Here is a 20,901-nt window from a genome sequence, read left to right on the forward strand (position 1 = left end):
TGCAGTCTTCCATGCCTCAGGCAATCTCCCTGTTTCGATATATGTATTGAATATTGTTGTTAGGGGTACACATAGTGCCTCTGCTCCCTCTCTCAGGACCCATGGAGAGATGTTATCTGGCCCCATTGCCTTTGAGGTATCTAGCTCACTCAGAAGCCTCTTCACTTCTTCCTCGGTTGTGTGTACCGTGTCCAGCACCTGGTGATGTGCCACACCTCTCCGTCCCTCTGGAGCCCCTTCTGTCTCCTCTATGAACACTTCTTTGAATCTCTTGTTGAGTTCCTCACATACTTCCCAGTCATTTCTTGTTGTCTCTCCTCCTTCCTTCCTTAGCCTGATTACCTGGTCCTTGACTGTTGTTTTCCTCCTGATGTGGCTGTATAACAGCTTCGGATCAGATTTGGCTTTCGCTGCTATGTCGTTTTCATATTGTCGTTGGGCCTCCCTTCTTATCTGTGCATATTAATTTCTGCTCTCCATATTCTCCTGGGTCCTTTGCCTTCTATATTTCTTCCATTCCCTAGCACACTTGGTTTTTGCCTCCTTGCACCTTTGGGTGAACCATGGGCTCATCCTGGCTTTTTCATTATTCCTGTTTCCCTTGGGTACAAACCTCTCCTCAGCCTCCTTGCACATTGTTGCTACATATTCCATCATCTCATTAACTGGCTTCCCTGCCAGTTCTCTGTTCCACTGAACCTCGTTCAGGAAGTTCCTCATTCCCGTGTAGTCCCCTTTCCTGTAGCTTGGTTTCATTTGGCCTGGCCTTCCTACTTCCCCCTCCACTTGTAGCTCTACTGTGTATTCGAAGCTCAAAACCACATGATCGCTGGCCCCAAGGGGTCTTTCATATGTGATTTCCTCAATATCTGCACTGCTCAAGGTGAATACTAAGTCCAGTCTTGCTGGCTCATCCTCTCCTCTCTCTCTTGTAGTGTCCCTTACGTGTTGGTACATGAAGTTTTCCAGTACCACCTCCATCATCTTAGCCCTCCATGTATCTTGGCCCCCATGTGGCTCCAAGTTCTCCCAGTTGATCTCCTTGTGGTTAAAGTCGCCCATGATCAGGAGCTTTGCCCTGCATGCATGAGCTCTTCTGGCCACTGCAGCCAGTGTATCAACATGTAGCACATGTAGTTTTCGCCTCCCTACACCTTTGAGTGAACCAAGGACTCGTTCTGGTCATCTCATTGTTTCTGTTTCCTTTGGGAACAAACCTCTCCTCTGCCTCCTTGCATTTTGTTGTCACATAATGCATCATTTCTGTTACTGGTTTTCCCTGCCAATTCTCTCTCCCACTCAACCTCTTGCAGGAAGTTCCTCATGCCTGTGTAGTCCTCCCTTTTGTAGTTTGATTTTCCCGTCCTATTCCTGCTACCCTCTCCACTTGTAGCTCAACTATCTAATCAAAGTGCAGAACCACATGATCACTAGCTCCCAAGGGCCTTTCATACGTGATATCCTTGATGTCCGAACTACTCAAAGTGAATACTAGGTCCAGTCTTGCTGGATCGTCCTCACCTCTCTCTCTGGTAGTGCCTCTAACATGTTGATGCATGAGGTTTTCCAGTATCACATCCATCATCTTGGCTCTATGTTTGGGGACCCCCATGGGGCTCCAGGCTTTCCCAGCCAATCTTTTTGTGATTAAAATCACCCATAACTAGTAACTTTGCTCTCCCCATGTGAGCTCTTCTGGCCACCTCGGCTAGTGTGTCTACCATTGCTTTGTTGCTCTTGTCGCATTCTTCTCTTGGCCTCCTGCATTTCTGTGGTGGGTTGTACATTACTGCAATTATCACCTTATGGCCCTCAGACTGAATTGTTCCTACTATGTAGTCACTTTCGCCCATTCCATCCATTCCTTCCATTTCCTCGAATCCCCACCGGTTTTTAATGGGCACTGCGACTCCTTCTCCCCCTCTGCTCACTCTAACTTTCCTGAGAATTTGATATCCAAGTGGAAAGATTTCATCTGTTATCATTCTGATGATTTCGTTTTTGTGAGTGCTATTATGTCAGGGGATGTCTTCTTGAGTCTTTCATGCCACTCCTCACATTTATTTGTTATTTCGTCTGCATTTGTATACCAAACCTTGAACCTCTTTTCTAAAACTGTGGTCTGGGTGGTTGCTGTGTGTGTGTGTGTGTGTGTGTGTGTATGTGTGTGTGTGTGTGTGTGCATGTGTTCCCGAATAGGTAAAATTGGTCAATTAGCAAGAACTCATTTAAAATAAGTCCTTTCTAAAATTTTATTTTACACGTTTAAAGATATGTTTTTTTTATTTATAGTAATGTAAAAATTAATAATTTTGTACCAAAAGAACCTTAGAAAACTTACCTAATCTTATTATAACAAGCACAATTTAATTTAGCCTAATCCAACTAAATATATTTTTTCGTTAGTTTCAGAATGGTTTTTGCGAAATTATTGCAAACACAAATTTTCGCTTGCCTTATTTGGCAAGAAGAGGGTTGTTATTTATGTCAAAATCACAAGTTTTACCTAGTTAGATTGACAGATATTAACAGACTGCTGCATGGTCGGGGATCGATCCCGTGCTACTTTGGCCCGCCTCGTGGGAAGCTCATCAAAGTTGGCAACACTGTAATCACTGGACCACACAATCCTACAAACATCATGCACCCAACAGGACTGGTCGTGTTTCATGATGCGAGGACATACGTGGCCGCCGTGGTAAACTCAGATCTGATTTTACAATCTACTCCCGTTTAAACATCAGCTTTCACAAGCAGTATATATCAACCACGAAACAAGTGGCATCGAAGCATTAACAAACTTTGGCATGGCCGGGGATCGATCCCGCGCTACTTTGGCCTGCTTCGTGGGAAGTTAGTCAAAATTCGGCGATGAAGCAATGGGTCGGACACAGTGTTTTAAATAGTTTTCTCAACTGAAAGTAAAACAAACGTCAGTGAAGGATGAAAAACACTGGTCGTCCATCACCGTCAAAATCAGACAGCAATACTGAAATAGTGAGAAAGGCGAATCTTTAAGATCGTCGTCAGAGTATCAAGGATATTATTGCAAGTGTTGTGGGAATTTATTATGGGTCGTGTCAAAGTATTTAGAATGATAATTTGAACAGGAGGTAAGTAGCTGCAAAATTTGTGTCCTGCTTGCTGAGTCAAGACCAGAAAGACCATCGTTTGCTGACCAAAAACAACATGATGGACGTCCCGCACACTTCCCAAATGTAACCCAATGTGGCTTCTTTCTTTTCCCAATCATAAAAATAGCACTCAAGGGGTGGCGCTTTAACAGTGTGGAGGAGATTCAAGCAGAATCACAGGCTGCACTAGACACTGTTAGGAAAGAAAAGTTCCAGAAAAGTTTCAAGTTCAGGAACTTTTTCATAGCACCTCCTAGGTTTCTCTGAGATAACAAGAAAATGCCTCTTCAGTTTAGCTTCAACCGTTGGTGTATCTTAATGAAAAATTTGAATTAGATTTGAGCTATGTCCTAATTTACTATTTTGTTGAAGGAATTGTTATATTAATATTCATATGGCGACGTGTGAATGAATCTTCTGATTCCCTTTAAATATTCATGTGAGGGAAAAGTTCAATAGATAGGAGTAGCAATATAGTAACAATAGTTTCATTGCCGGCTACTAGTTAAGGTAGGGTAATTCAAGCTCCCGTTTTTCCCGCCTTTTTTCCCCCTCTCTGAAAGTGATAGTTTGTCTGCCGGCTGCTTGTTAAGGTAGGGTCAGTCTAGCTCCCACTATCCCTTCCCCTCCCTCTTCCCCCCCCCCATCCGAAAGGTGACGTGTGGGGCTCTGGTCAAACAGTAAATCACTCGACTCACAGCTCCCAACACTACTGTAAGTACATGCCTGCCTTGTATTCTAGTGGATTTATTGGTTAAAAGCTTCACTTTTGACCAATAATAAACTTAGTCCTTTCAGTCTTGCTCTGGGTTGACTGTTGTAATAATCACCACGTCTTTTGAGTATCGTACTTGCCATGGAGAATGATTATTTAAGCAGTGAGTAATCTGTCTATCTTTTCAGCTTGGATGACAGTGAGGGTCACCTGTCAATCAACGAGAAGAACAGGAGACGGACTAACGTCCTGGAGACGTCCCATTTTGAATCTAATTACCTGTGCACCTGTATGAAATTGCAGGACGTAACCCCACATCATTGCAGCGGTAAAGAACCTGCTTTCCTGTCATCGGGATACTACTCGAGGCTCTATCTACTGTGAAGAACTAGCCAGTGGGTCGTAACCAACACCTGCGACCCCCCCCCCATCATCAGCAACGGCTACGATTTCAACAACAGTGTCACCAACACCAGACACCCCTATCTACATTAGTGTTGAATTCAGTTATCATTTATATTTTTCATTTTTCATTTTCTTTAATGTAGGATTAATATTTCATATTTAAGTGTTTTACATTTTATATTTTCTATATAATAAAGTGTTTATGTTTGTCTGTTATTATATTTTTTTCTATTCACTAATTTTCCTGAGGAGGAGCCAGCCTTGGTAATACTGTCTGAAGTTGTTACAGGGCTGAGTAAGCCTTCACAAGTGGCGACCTTGCCAGGATCAACTCTACTGAATCAAGATTCAACTCCATCTCGAATCTACCATTGGAACTTCAACACTGCATACCACAGACAGTTACCACCAGCCATGAGTAATCATTCTCTATGGTAGGACTACAGTACAGGTATTTAAAAGATTTGGTGATTGTTATAGTCTCAATTTATTGTAAGTCAAGTCAGGCAGGATATAATATTTAATTCTGCCACCTAATTGTGTGTGAGCTTGAAACACTTTGGAGGATTAGACTCTAGGGACCCGAGATTTTCCAGTGACAACTTGTTTCATTGAGCTCTTTATTATATCAAGGGAACTGTCATAGGACACTCTTGATTTGTTGGTGAGAAGATTGGATGGTCAAGTGACCCCATTCTACTTACTGTTTGCTCGGAGCCGGCATAGAACCCTTCATTTTCATTAATACATATTGTTTAATTGAAGCAGGGATCGAGCCCTCTGGTTTATTTACAGTTTGAGCGGAGCAGGAATTGAACCCTCCATTTTCTTTAATACCCGTTTCATTTCCCCTGATAGTTTAAGTTATTCTTGCAAGTATGGATGAATACCAGTTTTGGATGAACGCTGGAAGTAAGTTAGGAATAACAGGGAAAAATTTAGAATCTTTCATTAGTGCTAAGATCCAGGAAAGACTTGAAAGAGAGAGAATTGAGAGAGAAGAAAGACAGCTAGAAAGGGAAAGAGAAGAGAATAAGGAGAGAGAGAGAATCGAAAGAGAAGAGAAAAAGGAGAGAGAGAGAATTGAGAGAGAAATCCAAGAAAGACAGAAAGAGAGCGAGAAGACCAAAAAGAGCATGATAGACTTGATCGTGAGGAAAGAGCTAGGGAACGTGAGGAACAAGCTAAGATACGTGAGGAACAAGCTAAGATACGTGAGGAACAGGTTAAATTAAGAGAACTTTAGGAAAGAGCAAAGGATAGAGAAGTTGAGGAAAAAGCTAGAGAACATGAGTTAATAGAGAGAGAAAAGGATCGCGAGCTCGAAAAATCTCGCCTTGAATTGGAGAATAAAAAGTTAACACTTACACAACAACAATTAGAGGAAGGAGTAATGGAACAACGTGCAGTCAGTGCACATATTCCAACACCTAATTTACCTCCCTTCACAGAGGGAGAAGACATAACTTCATACATTATCAGGTTTGAAAATACCGCTACCCTCTGTGAATGGCCTGTTGACACCTAGGCTACCAGGTTAGGAATGTTATTTTCTGGTACCGCTTTGAATATCTATGCAACTTTGTCGCAGGATATCATATGTAATTATAACCTACTGAAGAAGGCAATCCTTAAAGCATATCAAAAAACCACTAATTCTTACAGGAAAGATTTCAGGTATGCCACCTTACAGCCTGGCCAGAACTTTCAGCAGTTACAGGTAACACTCTTTCGTTTGTTCGACTTTTGGATAGAGAGTTCAGGAATTGATCACAGTTATGAATCTCTTAGAGACTTCATGGTTGCTGACCAGTTCCTGACAGCTCTTGCCCATCAGATACGAACATTCATCAGAGAACGTAACCTGATTAAAGCTGAGGAAGTTGCTGAGGCTGCTGACCTGTATGCTGAGGCTCACAATTCCTATAAAGACCTAACGGGATCGAACCCTAAGGGCAAGGGTTCATCAGACTTGAAGAAATCAAAGCCTCTAGTGGAAAGTAAAATGACTTCTTTTATTCCTGTTTGTCATTTGTGTGGTGTTAAGGGACATAAACGTCCAGATTGTCCTTCAAAGAAGGTCCAAAAAGTTGGAAGATGTTTTAAAGACTGTAATGACCAAGCACCCTTCTGTTCAGGAACAGTTAATGGACTTAATGTATCTGCCATTTTACGAGACACTGGATGCACATGTATAGTCATTTCTGATAAGCTGTTCCCTAACCTTAAAGAAACTCATTCCTCTGCAATACTTTCAGACTACTTGGACCGTACGGACACTTTTCCTACCATCCATTGTTACATTAGGTCTAAATGGTTCACAGGTTGGTCTGAAGCCGTACTAGCTCCCATCACTTCTTGCTCCATACTAATAGGTAATGTAAAAGGTGCCATTCTTCCTTCTGAGGTTGACCTTTCATCACCAAAGATGGACATAGGTGTTTCAGATCCTCTTTCTGTAGAGTCAGAGAAGCCCCTCGAAAGTTCAGATGAGACAATGTCTCGTGAGATTCATGTGGGATTAAAAACCAGTAATGCTACTCTCGAAAGCGAGGAAGTAGGATCACCGGTTCACTTGTTAGATGAAAGTGAAGATATCACCTCCGATACCATAAATGTCTTGACGAGGGCTCAGACCAAAGCCCAGGCTTCTCCTACTGTCCATCCTTTGATTTTCCCTGACTTTAAGCCTTTAGATATATCGAAGGATTCCTTTGTCAAGTTACAACGTAATTGCCCTTCTCTTCAGAATTTCCATAATTCCGCTAAACAAAATCAAGTTATCCAAAGGAAAAACTTTTCATATAAATTTGAATATATAAAAGGTATCTTGTACAAGTCAGTATTCAAATTAAATTCAGATGAGATAGACTATTCCATCTTAGTTGTTCCAAGTCAATGCAGAGAAACTGTTCTTAAAATGGCTCATGACCTGCCAGTGGCCGGACATTTCTCGCATCGTAAAACCTTAAATAAAATTAGGGAAAGCTATTTTTGGCCAAAAATGTCCTCAGATGTCACTACCTATTGTAGATCGTGTAAAGTTTGCCAACTGTCATCCTCCCGAGGTACCAGGCGAGTACCTATGGTCAAAATGCCTATCTTTACAGTACCGTTTGAAAGAGTAGCTATTGACATCGTTGGTCCTTTATCTCCACTTTCATCTGGGGGACATAGATATATATTAACATTAGTTGATTATGCTTCGAGTTTCCCTGAAGCCATACCCTTAAAGACCATAACTACTACAGAGGTGGCTGAAGCCCTTTTGTCCATCTTCTCCAGAGTGGGCATCCCTAGAGAAATTTTGTCTGACCGTGGGACACAATTCACATCTGACTTAATGCAACATCTCTACCAACTTCTGGGAGTGAAGCCTCTCTTCACCACACCCTATCATCCCAGCTGTAATGGGAGGATTGAGCGCCAGCATTCGATTCTTAAGTCCATTTTAAGGAAACTTTGCTCCCTTAAACCTAAGGAGTGGCATCGTTACCTACCCTGTGCTTTGTTTGCCATGAGGGAAGTTCCCAGTGACTGGGGTTTTCACCTTTTGAACTTCTCTATGGTAGACAGGCCAGAGGCCCATTGTCCATCCTTCATGACTTATGGACTAATGAGGAGGTAAATGCTGAGGTTCAGTCTTCTTACCAGTTTCTCCTTGACCTTAGATCCAAACTTCAGGAGACCTCTGACATAGTTTCGAAAAACCTAAGCTTGTCAATGGACCAGTACAAAACCTATTTTGATTCCAAAAGTCAGAGGAGAAGTTTTAAAGTAGGAGATGAAGTTCTTGTACTTTTGCCTATTAAGTCAAATAAATTATTAGTAGCATGGAAAGGTCCATATAAAGTATTGAAAATTTGTGGGAAAGTTGACTACCTCATAGAAGTCAAGGGGAAACCTAAGCTTTATCATATCAACATCCTTAAGAAATATTACCGAAGACATTCGGTTAAGTGCCTTAATAACTTTGACTTAGTTTTTCCACACGAACTTGATAAGACAACTGAAGAATGTAAAGTGTGCGTAATTGACACCTCTAACTCCTCTAGATGGATCGAAAAAACTGGAACCGACTTCCGCATGAATCAGATACATGATCTATGTCAAGTAAGGCAACAGCGGCACTTCTCCGCTCCATGGAATATTACCCTATTCCAAACTACCATTCCTCCATTTCCCCCCAAACTACTTTTTAAATCACAACCAAAACTTCGCCTTGAAGCCAAACATGAGGCCTTAAGCTGTATTGATAACTTAGTCACACAGCACACACTCTCGCAAATTATTTACGCTGATGGTTCTGTTCACCAATCCACTGGTGCAGCTGGTAGTGCTGCTGTTGTCGTACAGAGTGATGGCTCTCTTAAAGAAATTGGAGCACGCATCAATAATTGGGCCTCTACCCTTCAGACAGAACTGTTTGCCATACTCCTTGCACTGAAATGCATCTATGTATCAAAGATTGACAGTTTAATTGTAACTGATTCTCTGTCATCCATAAATGCTCTCAACTCATTAAGCATAAATTGTGGCATGCTTGTGTCAGAAGCCAGACACAGGTATGGTAGGATTGTGGACAGTGGAGTCAGAGTGCACATGCTGTGGATTCCATCTCACATTGGTCTTCAGATGCACAATAGAACTGATAAATTGGCTAAGCTGTATGCTTTCAAAGAGGGAGTAGATTACAATCTTGGCTTGTCAGGTAGTAGTTTGAGAACAATAATACGAAAAGAACTTCAACTGAATTTTATGGACTTAAGGCTCAGGGAGATTGACACCAGTGAGTCCATCTATCATCATTCTATCATGCAGGAGGAGCCACATGTCTATGGTGCATCCAACAAAATAAGCAGTCTCTTGGTTGTCACTACTGCCCGGCTCCGGCTGGGTTACAAGTATCTTTGGCAGGTTAAATCACCACCACCAGATGTAGACCAAACGAAATGTAAACTTTGCCAGATGGACTATTGTCACACCCTGCGTCATTATGTACTGGAGTGCGATAAAATTAATGAATTTAGAAACAACTCACTCAGAAGTGTTCAAGAAATGGCTAAGTATTTTATCCACAGTGGTATATTACAGACCATTCTGGAGAAATACCCTGACTTTGCTAGCTGTAAATAAAGCATTACCACATGTGTGCATGTGTGTGTACTCACCTAGTTGTACTCACCTAGTTGAGGTTGCGAGGGTCGAGTCCGAGCTCCTGGCCCCGCCTCTTCACTGATCGCTACTAGGTCACTCTCCCTGAGCCGTGAGCTTTATCATACCTCTGCTTAAAGCTATGTATGGATCCTGCCTCCACTACATCACTTCCCAAACTATTCCACTTACTGACTACTCTGTGGCTGAAGAAATACTTCCTAACATCCCTGTGATTCATCTGTGTCTTCAGCTTCCAACTGTGTCCCCTTGTTACTGTGTCCAATCTCTGGAACATCCTGTCTTTGTCCACCTTGTCAATTCCTCTCAGTATTTTGTATGTCGTTATCATGTCCCCCCTATCTCTCCTGTCCTCCAGTGTCGTCAGGTTGATTTCCCTTAACCTCTCCTCGTAGGACATACCTCTTAGCTCTGGGACTAGTCTTGTTGCAAACCTTTGCACTTTCTCTAGTTTCTTTACGTGCTTGGCTAGGTGTGGGTTCCAAACTGGTGCCACATACTCCAATATGGGCCTAACGTACACGGTGTACAGGGTCCTGAATGATTCCTTATTAAGATGTCGGAATGCTGTTCTGAGGTTTGCTAGGCGCCCATATGCTGCAGCAGTTATTTGGTTGATGTGCGCTTCAGGAGATGTGCCTGGTGTTATACTCACCCCAAGATCTTTTTCCTTGAGTGAGGTTTGTAGTCTCTGACCCCCTAGACTGTACTCCGTCTGCGGTCTTCTTTGCCCTTCCCCAATCTTCATGACTTTGCACTTGGTGGGATTGAACTCCAGGAGCCAATTGCTGGACCAGGTCTGCAGCCTGTCCAGATCCCTTTGTAGTTCTGCCTGGTCTTCGATCGAGTGAATTCTTCTCATCAACTTCACGTCATCTGCAAACAGGGACACCTCAGAGTCTATTCCTTCCGTCATGTCGTTCACAAATACCAGAAACAGCACTGGTCCTGTGTGTGTGTGTGTGTGTGTGTGTGTGTGTGTGTGTTTGTGTGTTTGTGTGTTTGTGTGTTTGTGTGTGTGTGTGTGTGTGTGTGTGTGTGTGTGTGTGTGTGTGTGTGTGTGTGTGTGTGTGTGTGCACTCACCTAGTTGAGATTGCAGGGGTCGAGTCCAAGCTCCTGTGTGTGTGTGTGCGTGTGTGTTTGTGTGTGTGTTTGTGTGTGCGTGTGTATGTGTATGAGTGTGTGTGTGTGTATGAGTGTGTGTGTGTGTGTATGAGTTTGTGTATGTGTGTGTGTGTGTGTGTGTCTGTGTGTTTATGTGTGTGTGTGTGTGTGTGTGTGTGTGTGTGTGTGTGTGTGTGTGTGTGTGTGTGTGTGTGTGTGTGTGTGTGTGTGTGTGTGTGACTCAACAATCAATATTTGCACCAATAACTCACTACAGTTGTGACCGGGTGTGGAAGTGTGAATTGCTCATTACTCTGAAATTTGTTCATGATTGTAGCCATGTATAAACGCAAGTAACCATTCTTGCAGTATTCATTACCTTTGTAACTTGTGAGTTCATTACCTTGTACCTAGTTCAGCCATCAAAGCTTTGGAGCCCAGTCCATGGACCCATTGTGTACCTCTATAATCTGTTAATACCTTTGTAACTTGTCATGATTGTGACTAGACCTACCTGGAGTTCATTACCTTTGTAAATTGTGAGTTCATTACCTTTGTAAATTGTGAATTCATTACCTCTGTAACTTGCTCAGCCATCAGAACTATGAGGCCCAGTCCCTGGACCCATTATGTACCTCTGTAATCTTTTGACTACCGCCCACGGGATGGGTATGGGGTGCATAATAAACATATTAAACTAACTAACTAACTTAGACCATGATGAAGAACTACATGACTTGGTGACTCTTGACCACTCGGACGCAACCACCATTAATATTAATGAATCTTTGGATGACCATAAGAGACATGAACTACTTCAATGTGTGAGTAACTTTTCAGACGTCTTTACTGATATTCCAGGTGTCACCTCCACGGTAGTCCATAAGATTGACTTAGTGACGGACAATCCTATCAAACGAAAATTATACCCAGTTCCAGTTCACCTTATGGATGCATTTGACCGAGAGGTAGACAAATTATTAAAACTAAAGATCATTGAACCTTCAGTATCTTCATATTGTTCACCAGTAGTCATGGTTAAGGAGGAGGATAATTCATATAGACTTGCTATTGACTTCAGAGGCCTTAATGCTATAACACGGTGGGATGCTGAGCCTATGCCCTTAATAGATAGCGATCTACACAAATTTTATGACGCTTCCTTCTTTTCAGAGATTGATATTGCGCAGGCATATCATCAAGTAATGTTAGATCCTTCTTCTAAGCAGTACACCGCTTTTCCTACACACCAAGGACTGATGCAGTATAGAACTATGCCCTTCGGTTTGGTAACTGCCTGTGCTACCTACGTGAGACTGATGAGAAAGGTCTTGCATAATATGCCAAATGTTTCAGTTTATTTTGATAACATTTACGTAATGACATCTACGTGGGGCGAACATATCCAAACATTAACATCAGTTTTGCGTAGGTTACGCTCACATGGCCTCACTGCCAAGCCGAAGAAATGCTTCCTTGGGTATAACAAGATTAGATATCTTGGACTGATACTTTCTAATAACTCTCTGCAGCCTCTCCCCAGTAAGATCAAAGCTTTATTAGAATTTAAATTCCCCAAAACCAAGAAGCTCATGCGAAGCTTTCTTGGTTCTGTAAATTTTTATGCACGGTTTATCCCTAACCTTACTGATCTTACAGGCATCTTATCCGACTTCCTTAAAAAGTCTGTGAAGGAACCTCTTGAACTTTCCGACGTAGCTCGGGAAAAGTTTAATGAGATTAAAAGTATCTTTTTGAAAGACCCTATACTTAAGATTCCAGATATTAATAAAACATTTTGTTTGAGAACTGATGCCTCCAATACTGGCTTAGGTGCAGTGTTACTACAATACCATGATGGTACTCCCTTCCCTGTATGCTTCCTAAGCCAGAAACTCCTTCCCGCAGAAACAAGATACTCTACAATAGAAAAGGAATGTTTAGCCCTTGTGTGGGGTATCTCCAAACTTAAATTTTATTTGCTGGGAAGAGAATTCATTTTAGAAACGGACCACAAACCTTTGATATACCTAGAAACTTTTAAGGGAACCAACAGTCGCCTCTTGAGGTGGACATTGGTACTCCATGCTTTTAAGTTCCATATTGTGTATATCAATGGTTTATCCAATTATTTCTCTGACTGGTTAAGTCGTGACAGTCAGTAGAAGATTTGTTGCCTTATGCGACTTCCACATGTTAGAACTTTTTCCTCACCTATTCTTCTTATACTCCTTGACTATAAGTCTTGGTATGGGGGAGTGTGAGGGAAAAGTTCAATAGATAGGAGTAGCAATATAGTAACAATAGTTTCATTGCCGGCTACTAGTTAAGGTAGGGTAATTCAAGCTCCCGTTTTTCCCACCTTTTTTCCCCCTCTCTGAAAGTGATAGTTTGACTGCCGGCTGCTTGTTAAGGTAGGGTCAGTCTAGCTCCCACTATCCCTTCCCCTCCCTCTTCCCCCCCCCCGAAAGGTGACGTGTGGGGCTCTGGTCAAACAGTAAATCACTCGACTCACAGCTCCCAACACTACTGTAAGTACATGCCTGCCTTGTATTCTAGTGGATTTATTGGTTAAAAGCTTCACTTTTGACCAATAATAAACTTAGTCCTTTCAGTCTTGCTCTGGGTTGACTGTTGTAATAATCACCACGTCTTTTGAGTATCGTACTTGCCATGGAGAGTGATTATTTAAGCAGTGGGTAACCTGTCTATCTTTTCAGCTTGGATGACAGTGAGGGTCACCTGTCAATCAACGAGAAGAACAGGAGACGGACTAACGTCCTGGAGACGTCCCATTTTGAATCTAATTACCTGTGCACCTGTATGAAATTGCAGGACGTAACCCCACATCATTGCAGCGGTAAAGAACCTGCTTTCCTGTCATCAGGATACTACTCGAGGCTCTATCTACTGTGAAGAACTAGCCAGTGGGTCGTAACCAACACCTGCGACCCCCCCCCATCATCAGCAACGGCTACGATTTCAACAACAGTGTCACCAACACCAGACACCCCTATCTACATTAGGGTTGAATTCAGTTATCATTTATATTTTTCATTTTTCATTTTCTTTAATGTAGGATTAATATTTCATATTTAAGTGTTTTACATTTTATATTTTCTATATAATAAAGTGTTTATGTTTGTCTGTTATTATATTTTTTTCTATTCACTAATTTTCCTGAGGAGGAGCCAGCCTTGGTAATACTGTCTGAAGTTGTTACAGGGCTGAGTAAGCCTTCACAATTCAGTACTAATATTTAACTGCATAATCAGCTTATACCACACTCTGCACTATTCCAGTCACATCCATTGTGGTACAGTGGGCTGGATTATGCCTAGGATCGTGCAGTGACCAAACTACATCTAATTATTACTGTTATTGTTGTTGTTGTTGTTGATATTATTATTATTATTACTATTATTATTATTATTATTATTATTATTATTATTATTATTATTATTATTATTAATTTTCAGTATAAATGCAGCGGCCAAAACATCATATAAGTTTGTCATTTGGTTGACAGAATGTGAGTTGATGTGGTGGGTGGTGGCGCTGGGAGTCGCCTACGTGTTGATGCTGGTATTCATCACTATTGGTCTCACAGCAACTGTCTACTACAAGAACGGAAGGTTGTTTAGTGCCTCTGACAAATGCCACACAGCCAACGTCATCTGTAAGTTTGTTATTCGTTCCTTCTTAAACTGTTACTTTAGCATTTATCTGTTTCCATGCATCTATTTTGATTTATATTGGAATCCCCGAAGGAGACCCTTAAGCTTATTGACAGATTTTTTATGCTTCTTCCAACTTTTCGTTGTTATTTCGCTCATAACACAAAAAGATTTCATCCTATAGGATTTAAATTTTCAATCCTGATGCATGGTAACTAGGAACAAGTGGCATGTGTGGGTATCCTGGTTATAACCATGGTAGTAGGACCCATTCCCAGCTTCCTGCAGTGACTCTGATAACTTCCAAAATCCTCTGTAGTTTAGTATTAATTGTTCAACAAGGTGCTTCCTACTTCGACCACTGGTAAGAGTGACATTCAGGAGTGTAAGTGCACATAATCTATCAGTTTTATGTGTAAAAATTGTGTTCAATTTTATTCCCGTTAAGTCACACAAAATATGCCTAAGAATACCTCTTATGAATGGTTTCAATATTCTTAATGTATCTTAAGACCATGATAGTGCCAGTTAAGTTTAGTTCTTGCGTGGGCAAATTTGTGAATACATTAATTTATATATATATATATATATATATATATATATATATATATATATATATATATATATTACCTGGAGGTTACCTGGCGGTTATTCCGGGGATCAACGCCCCCGCGGCCCGGTCCATGACCAGGCCTCCCGATGGATCAGGGCCTGATCAACCAGGCTGTTACTGCTGGCCGCATGCAGTCAAACGTACGAGCCACAGCCCGGCTGATCCGGCACTGACTTTAGGTATCTGTCCAGCTCTCTCTTGAAGGCAGCCAGGGGTTTATTGGCAATTCCCCTAATGCTTGATGGGAGGCTGTTAAACAGTTTTGGGCCCCAGACACTTATGGTGTTTTCCCTTAGTGTACCAATGGCGCCCCTACTTTTTATTGGGGGCATTTTGCATCGCCTGCCCAGTCTTTTACTTTCGTAGGGAGTGATTTCTGTGTGCAGATTTGGGACCATTCCTTCCAAGATTTTCCAAGTGCAGATAATGATATATCTCTCCCTCCTGCGTTCCAATGAGTACAAGTCAAGTGCTTCCAAGCGTTCCCAGTAGTTAAGGTGCTTGACAGAACTTATACGTGCAGTAAAGGATCTCTGTACACTCTCTAGATCTGCGATTTCACCTGCTTTGAATGGAGATGTTAATGTACAGCAGTATTCCAGCCTAGAGAGAACAAGTGATTTGAAAAGGATCATCATGGGCTTGGCATCTCTCGTTTTGAAAGTTCTCATTATCCATCCTATCATTTTCTTTGCACGTGCGATCGTGGCACTGTTGTGATCCTTGAAAGTGAGATCCTCAGACATTACTACTCCCAGGTCCCTTACATTAGTTTTCCGCTCTATTGTATGGCCGGAGTCAGTAGTATACTCTGTTCTAGTTATTATCTCCTCCAGTTTTCCATAACGGAGTAGTTGGAATTTGTCCTCATTGAACATCATATTGTTTACCGTTGCCCGTTGGAAAACTTTGTTTATATCTTCTTGGAGATTAACTGCGTCCTCAGCAGATGACAGCCTCATGCAGATCCTAGTATCATCCGCAAAGGATGATACGGTGCTGTGGTGTATATCTCTGTTTATGTCTGATATGAGGATATTGTGGAATATACTGTATATTTTCTGGAAATACGGTAATTTATAGGTAAATAGATGGCCTATATTGTATATAATAAAAATTATGTTATCGAAAATGGGAAGAAGCTGCGCCTGCGCAGAAGAGACTCGCCATTATTTTGTTTGAATTGAGAGTAACAGACGTTAGTGAATGGGAAGAATTTTTCGTGCTCTAGAGGTTAAAATTGGGCTGACACCTCTCAAATAGGAGGCGAAATTGTTGGATGTGCATTTCTGCATGACTTGAGATATCAGGTGACTGGACAAGACAGCTCCAGGAACCTCAGATAAGTCTGTTATGTTTGTAACTCTGGCCAGTGTTATTTTCATGTATAGACAGTGAGGTTTTCTGAGTATGATACACCTTAATCTCCAGTCAAATTGGTGAGTGATATTAAGATATTCTCCTTCTGTTATGCATATGTGTATATATATAATAATTTTTTAATTTTAATATACAGTCCACAAATTTATATATTTACCAGCATTCTAGGTGATACATATTTCATTTGTAATTAATAGGTCTAGAGCAACTTGTGGATATGACAGTGGTAGGTATCGAAGGGGGACATTTTTGCGACCTAGGTGTCCCAAATTCCTACTTGTCTATGTAACTTTGGTAAATAATAATCTTTGTTATCATTTACTGTTATGTACATAATGAGTTACATCCAAGTAAATACAAATTTCCACATTTAATTAGCCCGTTGGTCCTTCTTGAACCGGAGGTAATTAGTGAAGTCATTAATTAGTTAATTACTTAATAATTATATGTGAAATTACAGAATGAAGTGGATGTTAAGTTCACAAATTTACTTAATGTGTAGTGTATGTAGTGTAGTGGATTATAATTATTACAATATTAATTTGATAAGACAATTCTGGCCAAGATTTATATCAGTGTATGTGTAATTGATATGCCAAGTGTAGCTAATTATATTAATGTGTATAATATTAATTTTGCTATGCCAAATTCTGGCAAGGATTTATTAATTTGTATAATATTAATTTTGATGAGCCAAGTTTGTATTAATGTATATTTAAAATTTATATTATAATTTTCTTACATGCAATTGCTAAGCTCAAGTAGCTAGGATTTATTCAAAGGTAAGTTGTATCAGTGTTGTAAGTTGTAATCAGTGTTATTAATTGAGTTTAATTTAATACATTACATCATGGCTGAAAATGAGGAAATTAATTTAGAAGACAAACATGGAATACAGAGCAAAAAAAGCATCACTGCAAGCTAGAAAAAGGCATGTAACAAAAGCATACAATAAATGTTTGGAATTAATGAGTCATGAAACTGTGAATACTGATGATTTAAAATTGTATTTAGATAATTTAGGTAATAGATATGATTCATACAAATTATATTACAACAAATATGAAGGAGATTTGTTAGTAAACTGTGTAGATGAGACTGAAGTAGATCTTATGATTAATCAGTATTATGAATTAGAGGAAAAGATTCTTTCTTGTAAAAGTCAGGCCTTGAATAAATTAAAATGTGTAAACCAGGCAGTTAATCAGTCTGCTACAACAAATAATGTCTTTGCCAAAATGCCCAGAATTATGTTTACCTGTATTTAATCCTGGTGAAAATTGGGAGGAATTTTGGTCAATTTTTAAAGCAGCTGTGCATGATAGAAGTGACCTAGCCTGTGTAACTAAATTATTTTACCTCAAAGGACAGGTAAGAGGAGATGCTCACATACTCATACAAGCCTTTCCCATTGTAGATGACTCTTACAAGGAAGCAGTTGACTTGTTGAAAGTCACTTATGGTAATATAGAACAAAGTAGGTTGAATCTAGTGAATATCATTGTTAATTTAAAATCTCCAGATCACACTTACAAAGGTTTACAGCAGTTTAGAGTTAAACTGGAAAGCACTCTCAAAACTCTCAGACTGGTTATTGAGTGCCATGGTACAGAATAAATTAAACTATAAAACACTTGAATGAATCTCGAACAAATATCACAAGGGTTATTTTGGTCTGGAGGAAATAAGACTAGGTCTACAAGAATTAATTGTTCAGTTGCAGACCAGCCAACCAACTCATTTTAAAGATGCAACACATAATAATTCTGAGGTATCTGTCAAGTTTCATAAAGGGAAAAATTATACCAATAGTAATAATCAAAATTCATTTCCTAAAAATAGTTGCATAGGTGCATATCAAGTAGCTGGAATCAGAAATAATGATTCTCCACAAGGTAAGAAGAATAAGTACCCTCCTAAGAGTAGCCCAGTTAATAAGAAACCAATCAGAGAAAAGAGAGATTGTCTTTTCTGCAAGGGTACTCATTTTTCTAAGAATTGCCTCTTCAAGGGGGGCTCCTTGGCGTGGTGAAGAGGCTCTTGGTCTGAGGAATTAGCCCTGTCGGTCTTCTTTCTCAGACCGAACCTAATTACCCCCCATTCTCCCCTCCCCTATCCCATCCTCCCCATCCTCCCCTTTTTCCATTCCTCCTCCTCCTCCTCACCCCTCCCTTTTGCCCTTCCTCTTTTTGGCCTTTGGGATTTCTCCCACAGGCACGCTAGTTCCTAGGTAGAGGAAAGGACACCGGGGTCCATCCCATTCCATTGAGGTTCTTGGCGGTGGCGTAGTTTGCCGTGGAATCTGGATTGCCTGGGGATGTCCCGATCCCTCTCCGGTATCCCGGAGTAGCTTTGGGTGTCTTTCGGGCGACGGGTGTATCTCTGGAAGCCACCTTTCGGATTCCGGGGGTGGTGGCCGAAGGAGGTATGCTTTGTGGTGGATATCCGGCCGCCCTCTCTTTTGTCCACCGAGGTAGCTCGGCAGATGTGAGGTTGCTATCCCTGATTGCTGGTTTACTGGCATGAAGGGTAGGGTATGGCACGGGTTCCATGCTGCATCTGCGCTACTAGCGGTGTTGAGGTCCTCTTGGGCGAGGAGGGAGATTTCCGGCCCTTTCATTCCTCCTGGGAACTATTCCTCCCCGCTCCCCCCTTTTTTTATTCTTTTTTTTATTATTTTCTTTTCTTCCTTCTTTTTTTTTCTTAAAAACAAAAAGCAAAGGAGTAACCTAACCATGGCAGCCCTAGTCCATGAACCCACTACCCCCGGGCCCCTTCTTGATACCGCACCCCATTTTGACCCTGCCTTGTGTTTAGACGACTCTTCGGACACTCCTGATGCCCCTGTACCTCTTGCTGGTGCTGTTTCCTCACCCGCTTCAGGTACCGGGGCTTCGACTGACTCCTTCGATTTGTCTGAACTCCGCTCTCCTTTGACTATGCTTCCGGCTTCTCCCTCTACGGTACGGCAATTTTCGAATTGCCCGCCCATTTCATGCCGGACCAACTCCGGTCCTACTCCTAAACGCCAACGTCAATCTCCTGATGATGCTCCTTCGTTACCTTCCCATTCTACTCGGAAAAGACCGACACGTCAAGCACTCCCTCTCCACGCTCAGTTTCGAACCACACAATAGACTAAATTCTTTACTTTAAGACCGACTTCTTCTTCTGCCTGCCTTTCTGACCATAGTATTGGCAAAGCGCTCCTGCGTCATGTTGGTAGAAATATTTCATTTCATGCTCTCAAGAGCGGTATGCGCATCGTCACTGTCCAGAATGCTACCCAAGCTCATGATCTTTCTCTCCTTTCGAATATCGATACTACTCCTATCACTATTAAAAAACATCTTTCTCTCAATTCTTGTAGTGGTACTGTCATTCTGCCCCATACCATAGTCCAACAGAATTTTCAGTCATGTGGCAATGACATTTTTGAACAGCTGGAACTCCAGGATCTCCCAATCCTCAAAGTAGACACTTATGTCCTTCCTGCCCGGGGGCGGAGACGTTACCCTTGCAATGTGGCTCGTTTAACTTTTGACAGCCGAGAACTCCCGTCCTCTGTATATGTCGCGGGACATCGGTTACAAGTTCAAAAGGTGATACCTACACCGCAACAATGTAGAAATTGCTGGCGTTTTGGTCACCCAGCGAAATATTGCAGATCTATGGCCGAATGCCCAGTCTGTGGTGCCGACGATCATTCTAATACATCTTGCAGTCAACCTCTATCTTGCCTTAATTGTAATGAAGCTCACCCTTCGTACTCCCGCCGTTGCCAGGTCTACTTAAATGAACGTGAAATCTGTTGCCTCAAAGAGGCAGAAGGTCTCCCTTATGCTATGGCAGTTACTCATCTCCGCCTCCAAGGGAGACTACCCCGTGTTTCTTATTCTTGTGTTTCCAAACATCCCCCCACTTCTGGGGTACCATCTTCTGCAGCCTCCTCTGTTGTTACCCCTCCCATAGCCACTACGGCATCTAATCCTTTTGCTGTCCTTGGCTCTGACGTCCCGACTACAACTCAGTCTGTTCTCACATCTTTGCGTCCTTCCTCACAAGCCCCAGTATCGACAAGACCTCGTACGACACCTAATACCAATCGCCCCTCTACTCAGAAGTCCAAAAAATCCACATTGCTCAAATCTTCTTTGCCCCTTCCTTCCCTTCTTCCACCTCCACACTTTACCTTTCCAGTCTCTGTACCTAGTTCTTCCCCTCTCTCTGGCTCTATTACAAGTGTGGAGATTCACCCTCCTCCTCGTACTATGCCTTCCACCCCCGTCCCCTCCCAAGTTTCTCCCTCTTCTGCCACCTCCCAGGTTTCTGCCTCTTCTGTCCCCCCCCACACTTCATCTCCAGTCCCTTACACTCTTCCCTCCCCCTCTACTTTGGTACAGTCCATTACTGTCCCAATCTTTACTCACCCTCCTCCTTCTATCTCCAATATGGTCTCCCATACATCTTTGAATTCAGAAACACTTGAAGCCATTTCAGAATATATTGCAGAGACTAAACCTTCAATGGACACTGATTCACTTCCTGTTCCTTCTCTTCCCTCTCCTCCATCTTCACAACCCCGTTCTTCGCAACGCTCCGTTCCTTCGCTACTTGAATGTCTTCCAATGCCACCACACGTTGACTTTTCTAACCCCTCTAGTCTGTAGGTGCCTTTACCTACAGATTCCTGATAT

General features: G+C 41.7%; 1 protein-coding gene across 4 annotated transcripts in view; it reads left to right on the top strand.

Moving 5' to 3' along the window:
- Nucleotides 1-20,901, top strand: part of LOC128691987 (uncharacterized) — a 357,504-nt gene that overhangs the window by 241,844 nt on the left and 94,759 nt on the right. For all 4 annotated transcript variants that reach the window (XM_070085226.1, XM_070085224.1, XM_070085227.1 and 1 more), the window contains exon 5: nt 14,064-14,213. In XM_070085226.1, coding sequence (XP_069941327.1) covers nt 14,064-14,213 — 150 coding nt within the window. The remainder of the gene's footprint in view (nt 1-14,063; nt 14,214-20,901) is intronic.

This window comes from Cherax quadricarinatus, chromosome 15, assembly GCF_038502225.1.
Source record: "Cherax quadricarinatus isolate ZL_2023a chromosome 15, ASM3850222v1, whole genome shotgun sequence".
NCBI classification, from domain to species: Eukaryota; Metazoa; Arthropoda; class Malacostraca; order Decapoda; family Parastacidae; genus Cherax; species Cherax quadricarinatus.